At 42.6% G+C, this 17,902-nt stretch overlaps 1 protein-coding gene across 1 annotated transcript in view; it reads left to right on the forward strand.

Moving 5' to 3' along the window:
• The window catches only part of exoc6b (exocyst complex component 6B), a gene marked incomplete at its 5' end in the record, with an annotated part of 76,605 nt that overhangs the window by 3,025 nt on the left and 55,678 nt on the right, over nt 1–17,902 (forward strand). The window contains 7 exon segments of the mRNA XM_079215298.1: nt 4,154–4,319; nt 5,168–5,215; nt 5,325–5,415; nt 5,494–5,539; nt 7,170–7,374; nt 13,900–13,994; nt 13,996–14,086. Of these exon segments, the coding sequence (XP_079071424.1) occupies nt 4,154–4,319; nt 5,168–5,215; nt 5,325–5,415; nt 5,494–5,539; nt 7,170–7,374; nt 13,900–13,994; nt 13,996–14,086 (742 nt within the window).

The raw sequence follows: 17,902 nt of genomic DNA on the forward strand, positions 1-17,902 counted from the left end.
GATCTCAGTGATCTGTCACGGAGCTCAGAGAGGACTTGCTGTACTTTTATAAACACACACACACTAAAACACACACACACACACAGAGACACACACACACTTCTCTCTCTGCACGCATGCCGGATACTTCTGCGTCTCTGTCGGGTCATATCGGTGTCAAATATAAGTTACATCATCACCAGAGCGGTTAAGCGGCTGCGGGGCGACCAGCATTTGTTTACATGCTTATATATATTATATATAATATATATATTATATATTTTATGGATTGGTGATATATAAAATATCAGGAGCAGACCGACAGACGTATGAGTCCTGCAATCAAATCCATGAATCGATTAGTCGCCCAATATAAAAACATACAGTATATTTGGACTCGATATTTAAAATATTCGAGAGGTTCAGCTTTAATTTGATGACTTAAAGGACCCAGTTATTGAATTTGTTCATAATTCGATTATTTTTAAAAATAAAATGAGCACCTACCACTAGTAGCAAGTTTACTTCTTTTTGTTTTACTATGATGAAATAATTATTCAGTTTCAACATATAACAGAAAATGTACAAAACACAATGAAGAAGCTGCAACCAACATTTTGAATGTTTTTTTTTTTATGTATTCAAGTTCTTGTCTTTCCAACTACAAGAAATAAAGCTTTATTTAAATATCAGTTCTCTTACAGGATCACTGGGTATTAAAATAGATTTTGGGCTTTTGTCGCTTCAGTAAGGTAGGTGTGTGTGTGTGTGTGTGTGTGTGTGTGTGTGTGTGTGTGTGTGTGTGTGTGTGTGTGTGTGTGTGTGTGTGTGTGTGTGTGTGTGCAACGCCGGTGAACCTGAAACATTTAAAGCCGTCTCTGGTGGTTGTTTCCCTCCCGATGATGATTTTGACGCCTGAACTTGCCTAAAGTTTATTTGTTGCCTGAAGGGAGACGGTTGCTCCACGTGTTTTTTTTCAGTGTATTATATGTTTATATATTATATATATATTATATAGGTGTGTACATGTGCCATTGTGCAACACATGCAGATGTTGGAAACACTTTTAAAACGCTTCATGATTCAAAGTTTCAGCCGCGATGCAGAGCGCAGGGGGGAAAATACTAATAATATAATCAGACACTCGGCATGTCTGGAGTCGTTCTGAAGGGAGGGGCTGGCCACAAGCTTGTTACAACACACACACACACACACACACACACACACACACACACACACACACACACACACACACACACACACACACACACAGCTGAGTCATCAGTCTGTAGTCGGGAAGACACGCCAACACACATATTCATGCATGCACACACTCATAAGTGGCTTAAGATCCTATTTAGCCAGCTGTCACACACACACACACACACACACACACACACACACACACACACACACACACACACACACACACACACACACACACAGGCATCTGTTTACGGTGATGTCATAAAGGAGAGCAGTCTTCTTGAACTCGTTCGTGTCGCTGCTCTGTTGCTTTCAAACCTCCCAAATCTTCCTCTTGACCTCCTCTTCCTCCTCCTCATCCGCCACCTCCCTCAAAATCTTCATCCCTCTGTACTTCACATTTCCCGCCTCACGGTGGAATACGTTTTTTTTTCATGCTGCTGATTCATTTCTCCCAACGTCAAACTCGTAGACGGCAAAAAGCAGAACAGATTTATGAATATTTCACTTCTTTCGGTGTTCGTCGACTGACTTTGAATTACGGACAAAAGATATGCGTTTAAAATGTAAACCTCACGTGAAGAGGACGGGGATCGAACCTGCTACCCTGTGGTTAAGGACGAACACTCTGCCACACGAGCCACAAATATAGATAAGTATTAAGTTCTGCATAGTTATGTTTTGAATTGACCTCAATGAAGCCGACACATGACAGTGTTCTTTTTCTCCTCTTCATAAGAGTTTGATAAACGGGTAAAATAGCAATACAATGTCAAGAATTGTCTTTATTCTTGTTCTATAATGTCATAAATACAACAAACTATAGTTTATATATATATAATATGACTATATATATAACTTTATAAGCTGTGATATCAAATAGCTTTTGCGGCTCCAGGCGTTTTTTTTGGGGTGGAAAAAAGGGCAAAATGGCTCTTTGGATGGGAAAGGTTCCTGACCCCTGGACTAGAGCGTAAAATCATATTATTGTTCTTTATCACTTTGTGTTGTGTCTATTTCCCTTTTCTGTTTCTTTTCTTTGAGGCACTGCTGACCTTTCAATGTCATTTATAGATAGTCTTCACTTTAGATGAGCTCACAGATCACACTGGACTAATACTTGTATAAAGTATGAAAACCCAATCATGAAACGTATAATAGTCAAGCTTATTAATCAAGAATAAAACATTCATAACTGCTTATGAATTGCATACTAACGAGTTACTAATGAGTGTTAATATTGGAACGATGCTTTATGAATGATGAACTAAGTGTTTACTCACGCTTTACTAATGCTAAATAGTGTGTACTTATTCTAAAGTGCTACCTAACTTTTGTATTTATTATCCGGTGACCCCTGCTTTGTTTACCTTGTCGGGTTGAAACCTCCCGCCGGTCACGTTCTCTCCGTCGGAAAGCTCACGTGTGCAACCCGGCGGCGGTAACGCACCAGCTCAAGCAGCACACGCGTGTCCACACGGGCAGGACAGCAGCCATTGTTTAGAGGCTCCGCAGGAGAGGGAAGTCGTCTCTTCACCCCCTTCTTGTCTCATTCATTCTGAAGCACGAGGATGAACGTGAAGATGTGTATTTCATCTGCCAGCGACTTCATGTTTGTCGAGGACCTTTCGTGACCTTTCACGGCGGCCTTTTTGCTCAATTCCATGAATGTCTTTGTCTGACGACGTCGGCACACAAACGGTTTCTAAAGAAAGAACTCGGTGGCGTCAGACCCGCTCTCTATTGTACGAGCCGGGCACTTCCTGGTCAACAGGAGGAAGGGAGGTGGGGGGGTTCAAGACATACACAGGTGTGTGTGTGTGTGAGTGTGAGAGAGAGAAGGGAAAGACCACAGGAAGAGCTGTGATTGCTATTGCAGAGAAGGCTTGTTAACAAAATACAAAAAAATACATCTGTTTATTTTTGTAATGCATTTAAAATAAGTGCATTGCAGGCCGACAGAGACAATGCAGACAACAACAATGTACGATATTGGTCATTTAAGTTCAGCAATTTTGTTAAATTTGGAAAATTGTTATGTTTTATCAGATGAAACTTAAAAGGAAAGCTGATCAAAAAGTTTAAATTGAGCTCTGTGGCATCTTTAACCCAACAGACATCCAGCATAACTAGTTTTATAGTTTTTAATAGTTTAATAGAGCAATCCTCTTCCCTAATATCCTACAGTGCGCCATGTGCTGCATTCACTGACAAATAAAACAATTAGAAATGTTGAACAGTAAACCAACTAAAACCAATAAAATAAGCTGCTTTACTTTTATTTATTTAAAAGCTAAAGTCGCTCAGGGGGCTGAATGATGACGTGCATTTATTTATATTTTGAATCTCTTACAAATCTAAATGTACTCGAACGTTAAAACGTTTCAATAGTTCAATACTTTTACTTACAAAGTTGCTGATTCATCGTCTGTCAATCGACGAATTGTTTCAGCACAGAAATGAAGCGAAACGAGACGCGGTTTTACGTTTCCTACGGTGAAGTACGTAGGTTTCTTGACGTACTACGGCATAAAGGACCCTCTGTGGACGACACCGCTGTGGACCTGCTGCCCTTAAGCAAGGCACTGACCTGGAAACGACCCTCATGAGCGATGCAGTGCCGCCCCCTAGTGGACACATTCTGTAGACTAGTACCAAACTCCTTCGTTCTTGTTCCTCAGAGCGCTCATTAGTTGCTAAATGAGCTTTTCTTGTCTCTTGAGATTATTCCAGTTGTCCAACCGGAATACAAGGAGTGTTGTTCCACTTGATGCCACATTGAGGTGTTTAGGCCACGAAGAAGTGGAGTAATACCAGAGAAAAGAAAATCTGTTTAAGTCTAGCTTCATTTTTTGTATCGTCATAGATCACGGTGCTGCTGGCTTCATCTTTTCAAGGTCCATACAAATAAATGAGTCGCCCAAACAGGAAAGCTTCCAGTTTTTAAAGCGATGCCGTCCTCCCCCAGGTCGGTGTACGACGGCCAGGAGCACGGCCTCTTCATGGAGAAGCTGGACGTGCGGATCCGGAACCACGACCGCGAGATCGAGAAGATGTGCAACCATCACTTCCAGGGGTTCGTCGACTCCATCACCGAGCTGCTCAAAGTGCGAGGGGAGGCGCAGAAGCTGAAGGTGAGGAGGAGGAAGAGGAGGAAGAGGAGGGCGGAGATGGAGGAATGTGTCATGGGTTCAAGCGCTCGGGAGGTTTTATGGGTTTTTCATTAATTTTTTTTATTGGTAGTAGACATCAATTAGACATTTACAGATGTTTTTCCAGATGATTCATATTTTTTGCTTGTAGTTTTCAGGGTTCTTACGGTCATGGAAAACCTTTAAAATGGTTATTTCTAGGCCTGGAAAAGTCCTTGAAAAAAAAAATCCCAAAAGTTTTGGAAAAGTCATGTAAATGTGTTATATTCATGTGTTCATGACGTTCATTTACGCTGAGTTTGAAATAATGAATATGCTTTTAAAAGAAAGACGCTCAAAATATAAGCAGGCATACATACAGGCATCTATATACATGTTTATTCTTTTAATCAAACTATTGTCTCATTCATTTGTGTCCTTTAAGGTTTACTGTATGCTTTGTATTCTCATTGTTAGTTTAAATACTACATTTACTCACTTTTTACTGTTTACACCCAGATTTCACTAAATGTTTGGTCATGGAAATTTGGTTTAAAGTCATGAAAAGTCATGGAAATCCACTGGTCAGAATGTGTATGAACCCTGAGTTATACACACATGGAAACAGGGGTAAAAAAAACAGAATGAAACAAAGAACAAAAAGAAAAACAATGTATAACTAGAGTGATCTATTCTCTATTGTGCATTCATTGATTTATGAAAATAAAATCAGGTCTAACCAATATGCCAACATTTTTCCCAGTTTGTAGTTGACAGATGAAGATAAAGATGGACTTATAAAGTTTAAAAAATGAAAATAAAGACTTTGAATTGTTGTTTTGGTCCCTCAGAGTCAGGTGACTGAGACCAACAAGCGTCTCCAGGACGACGGCCAAGAGGTAAGTCCACAAGTTTCACAAAAAGCTTCCGATCGGGACTCGTTTCCGGAGACTTCTCATGGATACGCCGCTTCCCTCTTCCTCCTCCTCTTCCTCCTCCTCCCCTCAGCTCATGGGCTCCATGGAGGAGCTGCAGAAGTGTCGGGTGCAGCAGAGGAACATCGCCTCCACCATCGACAAGCTGTCTCACTGCTTACCGGGTAACGGCGACTAGAGACGCACAGCCTGAGCTTTAACATGCGTTTAAGACCCTAAACGTGTCTCTCTGCTTTCCTCAGTCCTGGAGATGTACAGCAGGCTTCTGGAGCAGATGAGGGCCAAAAGGTCAGTCTCCGGTTCTCTTGTTTGGGTTCCTTCTCGTTGGGTATGGAGACGACTTTAGTTTTTGCAGATAAAGGTTTGTAGTCATTCGTGGGGGAGGTGAAGGTTTTAAACATATTACAACTGGTCCGGTTCAAACTTCACGTCTCCCGTTAAGGACTAATAGTTACCTTGAGAAGTGTTGCACTATTGTTTCCAGCCACTAGATGGAGCCAGAGCACTTGGTACGGTGACTCTTCTTCTGCTTCTTCTGCTTCTTGTTCTTCTTGTTCTTCTTCTGCTTCTTCTGCTTCTTGTTCTTCTTGTTCTTCTTCTGCTTCTTGTTCTTGTTCTTCTTCCCCTCCAACATTTAACTCTTCTTCCTCTTCTTCACCTCCAATATTTAACTCTTCTTCCTCTTCTTCACCTCCAATATTTAACTCTTCTTCTTCTTCACCTCCAACATTTAACTCTTCTTCCTCTTCTTCACCTCCAACATTTAACTCTTCTTCTTCTTCTGCTTCCTGTTCTTCTTGTTCTTTTTCACCTCCAACCTTTAACTCTTCTTCTTCTTCTTCTTCACCTCCAACATTTAACTCTTCTTCTGCTTCCTGTTCTTCTTGTTCTTCTTCACCTCCAACATTTAACTCTTCTTCTTTTTCACCTCCAACCTTTAACTCTTCTTCTTCTTCACCTCCAACATTTAACTCTTCTTCTGCTTCCTGTTCTTCTTGTTCTTTTTCACCTCCAACCTTTAACTCTTCTTCTTCTTCACCTCCAACATTTAACTCTTCTTCTTCTTCTGCTTCCTGTTCTTCTTCCTCTTCTTCACCTCCAACATTTAACTCTTCTTCTGCTTCCTGTTCTTCTTGTTCTTCTTCACCTCCAACATTTAACTCTTCTTCTTCTGCTTCCTGTTCTTCTTCACCTCCAACATTTAACTCTTCTTCTGCTTCTGCTTCTTGTTCTTGTTCTTTTTCTCCACCTCCAACATGTAATTCTTCTTCCTCTTCTTCACCTCCAACATTTAACTTCTTCTTCCTGTTCTTCTTCTTTACCTCCAACCTTTAATTCTTCTTTACTTTTTACTCTTCTTCTTCCTTACCTCCAACCTTTAATTCTTCTTTACTTTTTACTCTTCTTCTTCTTTACCTCCAACCTTTAATTCTTCTTCTTTACCTCCAACATGTAACATCTTATTCTTCTTTACCTTTAACTCTTCTTCTTCTTCTTCTTTACCTCCAACCTTTAACTCTTCTTCCTCTTCTTCACCTCCAACATTTAACTTCTTCTTCTTCTTCTTCTTTACCGCCAACATTTAATTTCTTCTTCTTCTTTACCGCCAACCTTTTTCTCTTCTTCTTCTTTACCTCCAACATTTAACTCTTCTTCTTCTTCTTCCTCTTCCTCTTCCTCTTCCTCCTCCTCCTCCCTTTGCCCCACCTGCAGATGGGAGTCTGGTTGCTCATGAATTTGTCGTTTTTGTTTGTGTGCTTTTCTACATCTGAGCTCTCAGCGAGAGGTCGGCCAGCGACGCCGCGCTCCTCAGGAGATGCTTTTCTATCTTAACCTCAAGTTTGAATACAGGTTTGATTGAATACGTGTGTGTGTGTGTGTGTGTGTGTGTGTGTGTGTGTGTGTGTGTGTGTGTTAGGTACTACCCGGCGCTGCGGACGCTGGAGCAGCTGGAGCACACATGTCTCCCCAGAGCCGGTCAGTACCGGTTCTGCTCCATCATGGCGGAGAACATCCCCAAGCTGAGGACACAGATCCGGGACACGGCGATGACGCAGCTGAGAGACTTCCTGGAGAGCATCCGGAAACACTCCGACAAGATCGGAGAGACGGCCATCAGACAGGTGAACAAGCACACGCATCACGGACTTATAGGTGATGCGTAGGTCTGACCCACAAGAACCCAAATTACAGCATTTATCGTAGCCAGAAGCTGTAAAAAAAACAAACATTATTGTCGGATTTACAACTTTCCAACGGTCCTTGAACACATTTTTGTTGACTTCCGTCGGGAAAAGCAACCAAATTGACGCCTAAAATTGTGATATTTAATTAAGACCACTTTATTTTACATGTCTCATTTAAAACTTAAAAAAATAAACCGATTGCAGTCGCTGCACACAGAGTTTTTACTGTGTGTGTGTGTGTGTGTGTGTGTGTGTGTGTGTGTGTGTGTGTGTGTGTGTGTTCTGTGGTTCCACTGCCAGTAAACGAGCATAGGGCGCTGCAGGAGACGCCATTGGCTTGTCTCACACACACACACACACACACGCTCCCTGCTTTTCAGCACTTGCCTAATTGTTTTTCTGTTTTCCGAGGCCCGGGCAGTCCCGTCGGAGCGTGTGTGTTTGTGTGTTTTGCGTTCCCCGCGGTATCCGATGGCTCAAAGTGAGGCCTCCTTGTTGATTTGCGCGCCGCCATTATTTTTTGGGAATGTCGCTCCGTGGGATTTCAGGAAGAAGGCAACGAGGAAGGAACCGACGACAGACGGAGGAGCGGTTGGAGGCTCGAGAGGAAAGTTGTCGTGTGTTCGATTCCCGGCTTCCTCTGTTGAATACCGAACCGTTGAGCCGGTCGACCTTTCAGTGAACTCTGTCCAACTCTTTCTGTTTCATCACAGTCCGGCTGCTGTGGCTTCTTCTTCTTCTTCTTCTTCTTCTTCTTCTTCTTCTTCTTCTTCTTCTTCTTCTTCTTCTTCTCCTTCTTCTTCTTCTTCTTCTTCTTCTTTTCCTTCTTCTTCTTCTTCTTCTTCTTCTTCTTCTCCTTCTCCTCCTCCTTCTCCTTCTTCTTCTTCTTTACCTCCAACATTTATTTTCTTCTTCTTCTTTACCTCCAACATTTAACTACCTCTTCTTCATTTTCTTCTACCTCTTCTTCTTTACCTCCAATCTTTTAACTATTCTTCTTCATCTTCTTCTTCTTCTTTACCTCCAACATTTGACTACTTCTTCTTCTTTCTCTTCCTTTTCTTCTTCTTTCTCTTCCTTTGCTTCATCTTCTTCTTCTTTTTCTTCACCTCCAACATTTCTTCTTCTTCTTCTTCTTCTTCTTCCTCTGTTTCATTACCTTTAACATTTGACTGCTTCTTACTATTTATCTTCTTCTTTACCTCCAACATTTCTTCTTCTTCTTCCTCTTCTTCATCTCCAACATTTATTTTCTTCTTCTTTACCTCCAACATTTATTTTCTTCTTCTTTACCTCCAACATTTAACTACCTCTTCTTCATTTTCTTCTTCCTCTTGTTCTTTACCTCCAATCTTTATCTTCTTCTTTTTCTTCTTCTTCTTTACCTCCAACATTGAGCTACCTCTTCTTCATCTTCTTCTTCTTCTTTACCTCCAACATTTATCTTCTTCTTCTTCTTCTTCTTCTTTACCTCTAACATTTATCTTCTTCTTCTTCTTCTTCTTCTTCTTCTTCTTCTTCTTCTTCTTCTTCTTCTTCTTCTTCATCTTCTTCTTCTTCTTTACCTCCAACATTTATCTTCTTCTTCTTCTTCTTCTTCACCTCCAACATTTATCTTCATCTTCTTCTTCTTCTTCTTCTTCTTCTTCTTCTTCTTTACCTCCAACATTTATCTTCTTCTTCTTCTTCTTCTTCTTCTTCTTCTTTACCTCCAACATTTATCTTCTTCTTCTTCTTCTTCTTCTTTGCCTCCAACATTTAACTACTTCTCCCGTCCCCATGTCCTCCTTAGACCAGCACCTTTCATGGCCGCTCCATCAGTGACTACAATTACATGCTCAAAATATTCCTGATTGTGCCCCTTATTCCGAAAACAAAAAAAAGTTTACCGCTAATATTCCTCTTTACACGCAGCCATTTAAAAGTGTTTGAAAGTATAAATGTGTGCTTTTCTGCTGGGCATGCGTCGGGTTCTGTACAAAGGATGCTGTCATTTTTTTGCTTCATAGGGGATATAATGCATGATTATGTAGGGAAGTCATCATTAATATCAACTTAATAATACAGTGATCTGTTGGCATTAGACAGTATTAACAGCCCACACAATTTGACCCATTTAAAAACTACAATAACGGACATGGGACCTGAAGAAGAGTGTAATTCTGTCCACTAGGTGTCACTAGAGGATCATTTCTCACTCTTTACCCAAAGCGTTGCTGCCTCTGGTTGACCAGCAACAAACGGATCTCTCTACCTGAAACTTGAAGATGTTCTTAAAAGCCCTTTCATGTTAGTTTTTCCTTTTGTAATTCGTCGCCCATCTGTTGGTTAATGCATTTGTTTAAACTCTAAGGAAGAAACCGTAATCATAAAGTCATAAACAAGTAGTCCCCACCCCGGACCCTTCGCTGACCCTCCGGTGGCCCTTGGGTGGGGGGTCCCGGGGCCTCGCTTTGGGAGTCACAGGCGCAGAGAATCCACTTGCAGTCGCTGAGGAAGCTCACCGCTAACTCCTCTAACCGCTAATTAGCAGGGAGATTACGGAAACCCCAGCGGTCCGGCCGGCCTGACACTGATACTGGGATTATGTCGTAGTATCCCAGGTTTGGCTCGGAGCGCTCGCACTCAATCAGAAGTAAGTATGTTTATGTGTGTGTGGGGGAACAAATTAGACTTTCTTCTTCTCCCCTTCCTTTGTCCCTTGTTTCTTCTTCTTTCTCTCCCTCCATCTCTGTCTCTCTCAGACAGCGTGTCTCTCTGGTGTGCTCTGTTCCAAATTAGCCCTAACTCTCTGTACCCGGCCGTCGTTGCAGCTCCCTCGACCGAGGATGTGAAAATAAATAGATCTGGAGGGGGAGGAAGAGGAGGAGATGGAGGGAGGAGACGGAGGAGAGAACAGCGCTTACAATGGAGCTATTGTCTGCTGCCACATGCCCGTAGAAGAGGAGGAGGGAGAGGAGAGAGGGTGCAAGATGGGTGGAGGAGAAGGAAGCCAAGAGGGGGAGAAAGGAGGGAAGAGATGGAGGAGGAAGAGGACAACAAGGAAGGGGAGAGAGAAAGGACGATGTAAAGAGAGGAGAAGGAAAGGAGGATGGAGGAGAAGTGAAAGAGGCAAGATCTGTTAAAGAAGAGGATGAGAAAGAGAGGGAGTGGGAGGTGAAGAAGAGGAGCAGAACAAGTTGGGGAATGGAGGAAGTGGAAATGAGAAACGAGAGATCTTTGCATCTCGGTGTTTCGTGGCCTCACGTTATAGAATAACACAATATTTTTTAGTTTTAATGACGTCGCGTTGGATTAATCCAATAATAAATATTGGTGGAGCTGAATGAGCAACTTATCCTGCTGCGGACATGTTTTAGACACCTAAAAATATCAATATCAATCGAAGTGTGCGCTGTGTTTATTATGTTTTCACGAACTGGAACGGGGATCTGTGCTCAATCTTTTTGTCAAAGGAGGCCTATGAAGACAGCATAATATGAATATAAAGTCTCTCTCTCTGTCATGTCACATTTCCTCTTCTCTCTCTCAAGATGTCCGTCTTTCTCGCTCTTCCTCTCTTTCCATCTCCTCATCTTTCCATCCACTTCTTCAATTCACTTTCAGCAAAAGACGTGTTCAGAGCTTCTGCTGTGCATTCGGTAGTTACACACACACACACACACACACACACACAAAGACACACACACACACACTAATGGGAAACAGATTGTTGGCCTGTGAAGTGGAAGAAGATTGATTACCTGTATCTAGTTACTGAACACACACGTGTGCGTGTGCGTGCAGCGAGGGTGGCGGAGGGCACGCGCCGGGTCGACCGTCGAAGGGAAAACCGAAACGGACGGTTATGGGTCGCTGTGTCAGTCACTGTGCACACACTGTGTGTGTGTGTGTGTGTGTGTGTGTGTGTGTGTGTGTGTTACCTGCCGAATAACGCTCCACAGCTCACTGCCATCACACACCATTATTTCCGCCTGCCAAAAAGTGATCCCGTCACTGACGTTGCTTGGACTAATAGTGACGAGTGGGTTAAAAATATCCTGCAGAAATCGATCTTTGAAAACTTCTTTTGCAGCAAAGAGTATTTGATATGAACGCAAGTCGTCCGCGCGAGCCGAAAGAAAACACGATATCTGTCAAATATGACGAAGAATTCCCAACCGCTAACGATACTCGAATGTCCTCAATAATTGTTGCGTGTTCCCTCAGGACAGCAGCTGCCCAAAGTACTTTTTGGAGGCACTCTGTTTTGGAAAACAACTTCCCAGCTGGCAATAGTTTATTTTTTTTGAAAGAAACGCTATGTACATTTATCCATTTCACCAAAATCAGGGCCTCCATGCTGTCGCTGCGTGACGCCGCTCCGTCATCCCCACAACAAGCAGCCGGCTGAAACCACCTGTCAGCAGATCGATCACGGACACTTCTACTCCTAACGCTTGCAACTTTTGTCAATTTTCGCGGCGGGGTTCTCGCAAAACGCCTTGAAGTCAGTCGGCGTAATATATCGGGTCATTTGGGGAGCATTTAGAGTCATTTAGCTCTAAATGGATTACGCTGTGGCTTTTTGGATTCTGGTCCTCAACCCCAGCAGCTTGTTCTCACTTCAACATGCCGCCCCCTCCTCCTCTTCCTCCTCCTCCTCTTCGTCCTGCACTTGTTTATCCCCCTTTGCGCGCACGAGATGACGCACATTCCCGCACTCGAGGCTTCGAGTGCCGCCCCCCCCCCGAAGAGGAACAGCGACAAAAGACGGGGGGGTTAAAAAGGGGCATCTGTTCGGGGGGAACCGGAGGATTCCTCAGGACTCTCCCGTCCCACCTGTTGACGAATGCTGAAAAGCCCAAAATTCGGGGGGGGGCGCCCGAGTGGAATTCTCTGACGCAGGCGCTGACGTCCGTCTGCGTCGGCAGCGCCGCGTACCCGCCTTTCATGGGTCGCCGTCTTTGGAGGTCCAGCTATGTCAGGGGAGAAAGAAAACCTTTTAAAGGGATTGGAAAGCAGCGCCACACGGAGAGGGAAACGACACGAAACAAAACCAGACTCTTCACTTTGTGGTTTTTGAGGTCCGCGCCGGTTTGTCTTTGTCGATCGGTCCGTCGCCGTTTTTCAAGACCTTCTTTGGTCGACTTTGGAACAATCGGTGAAACGACGTATTTGGATTTCCTTCAAAAGAAAGGCCACAGTTTGGCACATTCCTGTGTGTGTGTCTGCACTCACTCACCCCCGGACCTTCTATCTTGAGAAATGAGACTTTCCACTGATTCTATTTCTACTTTCTGTCTGATATGACTCATTGGTTGTGTGTGTGTGGGCATTAGATCAAAGATGGCATTGTTTAGTGCACATCCACCCCACCTACAAACACCCGTTTTCCTCATTAACGCTGTCATTAAAGGCCCAAATCGAAGCCTCCTGACGTCTTAAATCGACAGATGCCGGCGCCCACGGCAGCCTACGTGGCGGCGAGGCCGCGCACAGGAAGCAGAATTCACGTCGATATTTCCCGGAGACCATGTGGCGGATCTGGGCGTGGAGGGAAAGACGCACTTAGCTTCGGGTTTCCCACAGAAATCTAGTGGTGCCCGAGTGTGTGAAGGACACAAGCGCCCAAAACATCCTGTTTGCTTATTATTATTATTAGTATTCCTCATCCCACTAAGTGTATCATTTCCCATGATGCCTTGTTTCCCCCCAAACAGTGAGGGTGTGCATGAGATATCCAATTTTTCTGCGACATATTGGAGCATTTCCATTTCATTTTTTCTTTGCCACACCCCTTTTTTGGGGGAAACTTCACCAATAGGATCATTGCTGCATTACTTAAATGTTCCTACATAATAATACATATTTACTTATTTAAAAATGGTCATATATTTAAAATCTACTGTCCCAATTTTGGCCTTTTCTTTCCTTTTTTCGCCCTTCACACGTACTCTTCACTCTTTTAGATTTTAAAGCATAACTCAAACACGGAGGCTGACCCTGTCTCGCCTTTCAAAGTCCTCAGCGCTAATTTTATGTGCTTTTGTCTTTCGGATTCATTGACTCTTCATCCTTCCTGTCCTTCCCTTCCTGCCTCGTCATTTTCCCCTCCGCTGTATTCTTAAGTCACTTTTTAAAGTGTATTTTTTATAGGACGAGGAGCGGCAACTTCTAAGCTTTTCCCTAAATGTGAACAGATCTGAGTGCCTTTGGTTGTTCTTTCTCCCTCCTGTAAAGTGCCATTTGTAGCACTCGTCTGTTTGGTGGCAGACGGGTGTAATTGCTCTCGGTAAACATCTGGTTTTGGTGTCAGACTCAAAGGGGCGTCCACTGCTCTGAAGTGGCGCCAAAAAGCTAAACGCAACTAGCGCCCCTTTCCTCCTCTTTGGCGTTTGAAAGGTGTTCTGGGAAATGTATGGAATAACCGAAGGAGAAGCGACAGCATCTTTGAATTTGACTGTTTATTTTTCTCTTCAGGCCCAGCTGCAGCGCTCGTTGGACAGCTCCTCGCAGCCGAGGGGCCTGATTGGCCGACGCAGCAGGAAGGAGGCGGCGGCGATGGCGGCGGCGGGGGGGGCCGGACAGCGGCGGGCCGGGCGGCAGTCCAGACTCGGAACAGGACTCTGGCATTCTGGATGTGGAGGATGAAGAGGAGGATGATGACGTGAGAACCACTCGCACACAAACACTTGAAAGTATTTAAACATGTCCTTCTGCCTCGGTCCTCTCAGGCTGAGACCGTAAAGAAGGATATATATATATATATATATATATATATATATATATATATATATATATATATATATATATATATATTGTTGCGTCTCCATTTTTCTCTTTTATGTAACCTTCCTCGCCCTAGCTTTCCTGTCCCCTATCTCCTCTCCTCTCCTCTCCTTTCCTTTCCAACAGCAGTCGGATGTCATCAGCGTGGGCCCAGCGCCTCAGGCGGGGTTTGGGATATTTGGGGTGGAGGACGTCCCAGTGAATATTCCATCTATAGAAGCCCATGAAGCAGCTGACATCTGGGCTACACAGAACATATACAGTACATCCTAAATGAAGTCACGGTTAATTAATGTTCACAGTGGATCAGTGGCGAGTCAAAGCTCTTTCTCACTGCCTGCCAATTATATATATTTTTAATTTAGGCCACTTTAAAGACTAAGTAAAAATCCTTCACTCTGACTTTTGCCCGGCCAAACGGACTAAAAGATAACATCTTAAGATAAGATAAGATAATCCTTTATTAGCCCCGCAGTGGGGAAATTGCAGGTTAAAGCAGCAAGAGACACATAGTACAATAAAATAAAAAAACAAGTAATATAAAAAACAGTAAAACATCCACAATAGCAGTATTATATATATATACAGACAGAATAAAAATGCATTTATATTGCACCAGTTAAAGTACTTAAAGTGTGTATATATATATATATATATATATATATATATATATACTTTATGTATGTATGTATGTATGTATGTGTGTACATATCCACACACACACACTCTCACTCTCACACTGTTGAGGATATTTGAGTGAAACTTGAGGAGGTGACATGTCGAGCCACAAAGATTACAAACCACGATATCAACCGATCTTACACACACACACACACACACACACACACACACACACAGGATGCTGAAGCCCTTGAGCAACATGTTTACAGACCAGCGTCTGCGGGCACGAAGCCCTTGGGCACTGACCTCTGCGCGTCGCCCCTCTCGGGATCCTCGGCGCTTTGTTGTCCTCGAGGAAAGCGACGCACAATGAGGCGCGAGGAGAATAGCGCTGAACTTGTCACCCCCGCGCTGCCATTCTGCTGCCGGGTCCCCGTCGTCCCCCTCGGCTTATTTACGTCCTGTAAACTTGACTCAACCTTCTTCGCGGGAAGACCTTGGCTGGAACAAAGGCCCGACCCCGCGGTCGCCGGAGGTCACGGCCGCGGTGGCGCCGATGGCCGCGGCGATGCCAACCGCCGGCATTCCCCTTCCCTTCATTTACAGTCGGCCCCCTGTGTCTCTGCATCCTACTTTTATTTTGCTGCCTTTGTTCTTCCTTTCTTGTCCTTTTTTTAACATTTTTTATGGCTCCTCTGAGTGAAGACGCGCCCCTCACAGTCACGGTTCCCCTCACGCGCTGCCGTTTTGGAGGACGGTGCGTCTCAGCGTGGGTTCCACCGGAGAACGCTCCGCCAATAAATCACCTCCAGATCCTCCTCCAACTGAACCATCAATAACCCCAGCACCGCTGTAGTCGTTTAGTTAGTCCCTCTACACACTCTAGTTCACTGTATTCACTTTATATATACTTATATACACACGTTATATACACTGTACACACTTCTAGTTCACTGTATTCACTTTATATATACTTATATACACACGTTATATACACTGTACACACTTCTAGTTCACTGTATTCACTTTATATATACTTATATACACACGTTATATACACTGTACACACTTCTAGTTCACTGTATTCACTTTATATATACTTATATACACACGTTATATACACTGTACACACTTCTAGTTCACTGTATTCACTTTATATATACTTATATACACACGTTATATACACTGTACACACTTCTATTTCACTGTATTTACTTTATATATACTTATATACACACGTTATATACACTGTACACACTTCTATTTCACTGTATTTACTTTATATGTACTTATATACACACGTTATATACACTATACTTTATATACACTGTATATACTTCTATTTCACTGTATTTACTTTATATACACACTTTATATACACTGTATATATTTCATTGTATATACTTTATATATACTTTATATACACTGTATATATTTCTACTTCATTGTATATACTTTATATATACTTTATATACACTTTATATACACGTTATATACACTGTACATACTTCTACTTCATTGTATATACTTTATATATACTGTATATACACTTTATATACACGTTATATACACTGTATATACTTATATATACTTGATATACACTGTATATATTTCTACTTCATTGTATATACTTTATATATACTTTATATGCACTGTATTTACTTTATATATACATATATATACTTATATACACTGTATATACTTCTATTTCACTGTATATACTGTATATACTTTATATATACGTTATATACTCTGTATATACTTTTATATACTTTATATATACTTATATACACTGTATATACTTTGCATTTTTAATACTCTATCTATCGTTATTCTTTAGTGTTGTACAAAAATTGTTTGTAAAAATACGACAAATATCCAAATCCAGAATGTTAAACTGAAAACCTCCCCAATGAAGGAATGTCCAAATACTCAAATATTCGTCTCCATCCCTAATTCTAGTTTCCTCCTTCCCTTCCTTTTGCCTCTTTTCTTCTTCTTCCTTCTGTTCTTTCCGTATTCATTCACTTTCTTGCCTCCTTTCCTTTCCTCTTCCCCTTTTCTACATGTTTAAGTGTCTCCATCGTCTCTTCTTCACTTTCTGTTGTACCTCTGCTCGTGTGACTCTTTCTGTTACTGATGCCAGACATATTTTCTGTGTGTGTGTGTGTGTGTGTGTGTGTGTGTGGTGTCACATCAAAGCTGTCATTGTGTGTGATTTTTACAGAAGGCAAACTTTCCAGAGGGCAAGAGGGCACATCCTTTATTTTGTTGCTTTTGTGTTAAAACGGGTAAACTGCCACCGTGTTGTTCTCTGGGAGGATGTGGGCAGGGAGGGAGGAGGGAGGAAAGGAGGGAGAAGGGAGGAGGGAGGAGAGGAGGGAGAAGGGAGGAGGGAGGAGAGGAATGTGTGACGGATAGAGTGACGGAGAGAGAAGAAGAGCTGGTGACACGGACCAGATGATGAAGTGAAGCAGAATGCGCTACCTCTTTGTGTTTCTGCAGCTTCAGGAACCAAACCCGAAAAACAGACTCCTGCGTTTTGATAAGAGAAGTACACAGAATGACATCATACGTTAGAGGAAGGCTTTGGATAAATACATCCTTCAATTCTGTTACAGTTAAACGTGAAGATGAAAGAAAGCTCTCTATCTTTACACCTCACTAAACACTTCTTTCCCTTCTTCGTCTCTCGGCCTTCACTCTTTCCTTATCCTCTCTTTCTTCTTTTCACCCTTGTCTTCTCTCTTTCCTTATCCTTTCTCTCTCTCTTCCTCTCTCCCTCTCTTTCTTCTTTTCACCCTTGTCTTCTCTCTTTCCTTATCCTTTCTCTATCTCTCTCTCTCCCTCTCTTTCTTCTTTTCACCCTTGTCTTCTCTCTTTCCTTATCCTTTCTCTCTCTCTCTCTCTCCCTCTCTTTCTTCTTTTCACCCTTGTCTTCTCTCTTTCCTTATCCTTTCTCTATCTCTCTCCCTCTCTCTCTTCCTCTCTCTTTCTTCTTTTCACCCTTGTCTTCTCTCTTTCCTTATCCTTTCTCTCTCTCTCTCTCTCCCTCTCTTTCTTCTTTTCACCC

This window comes from Taurulus bubalis (assembly GCF_910589615.1).
Source record: "Taurulus bubalis genome assembly, chromosome: 3".
Taxonomy (NCBI): Eukaryota; Metazoa; Chordata; class Actinopteri; order Perciformes; family Cottidae; genus Taurulus; species Taurulus bubalis.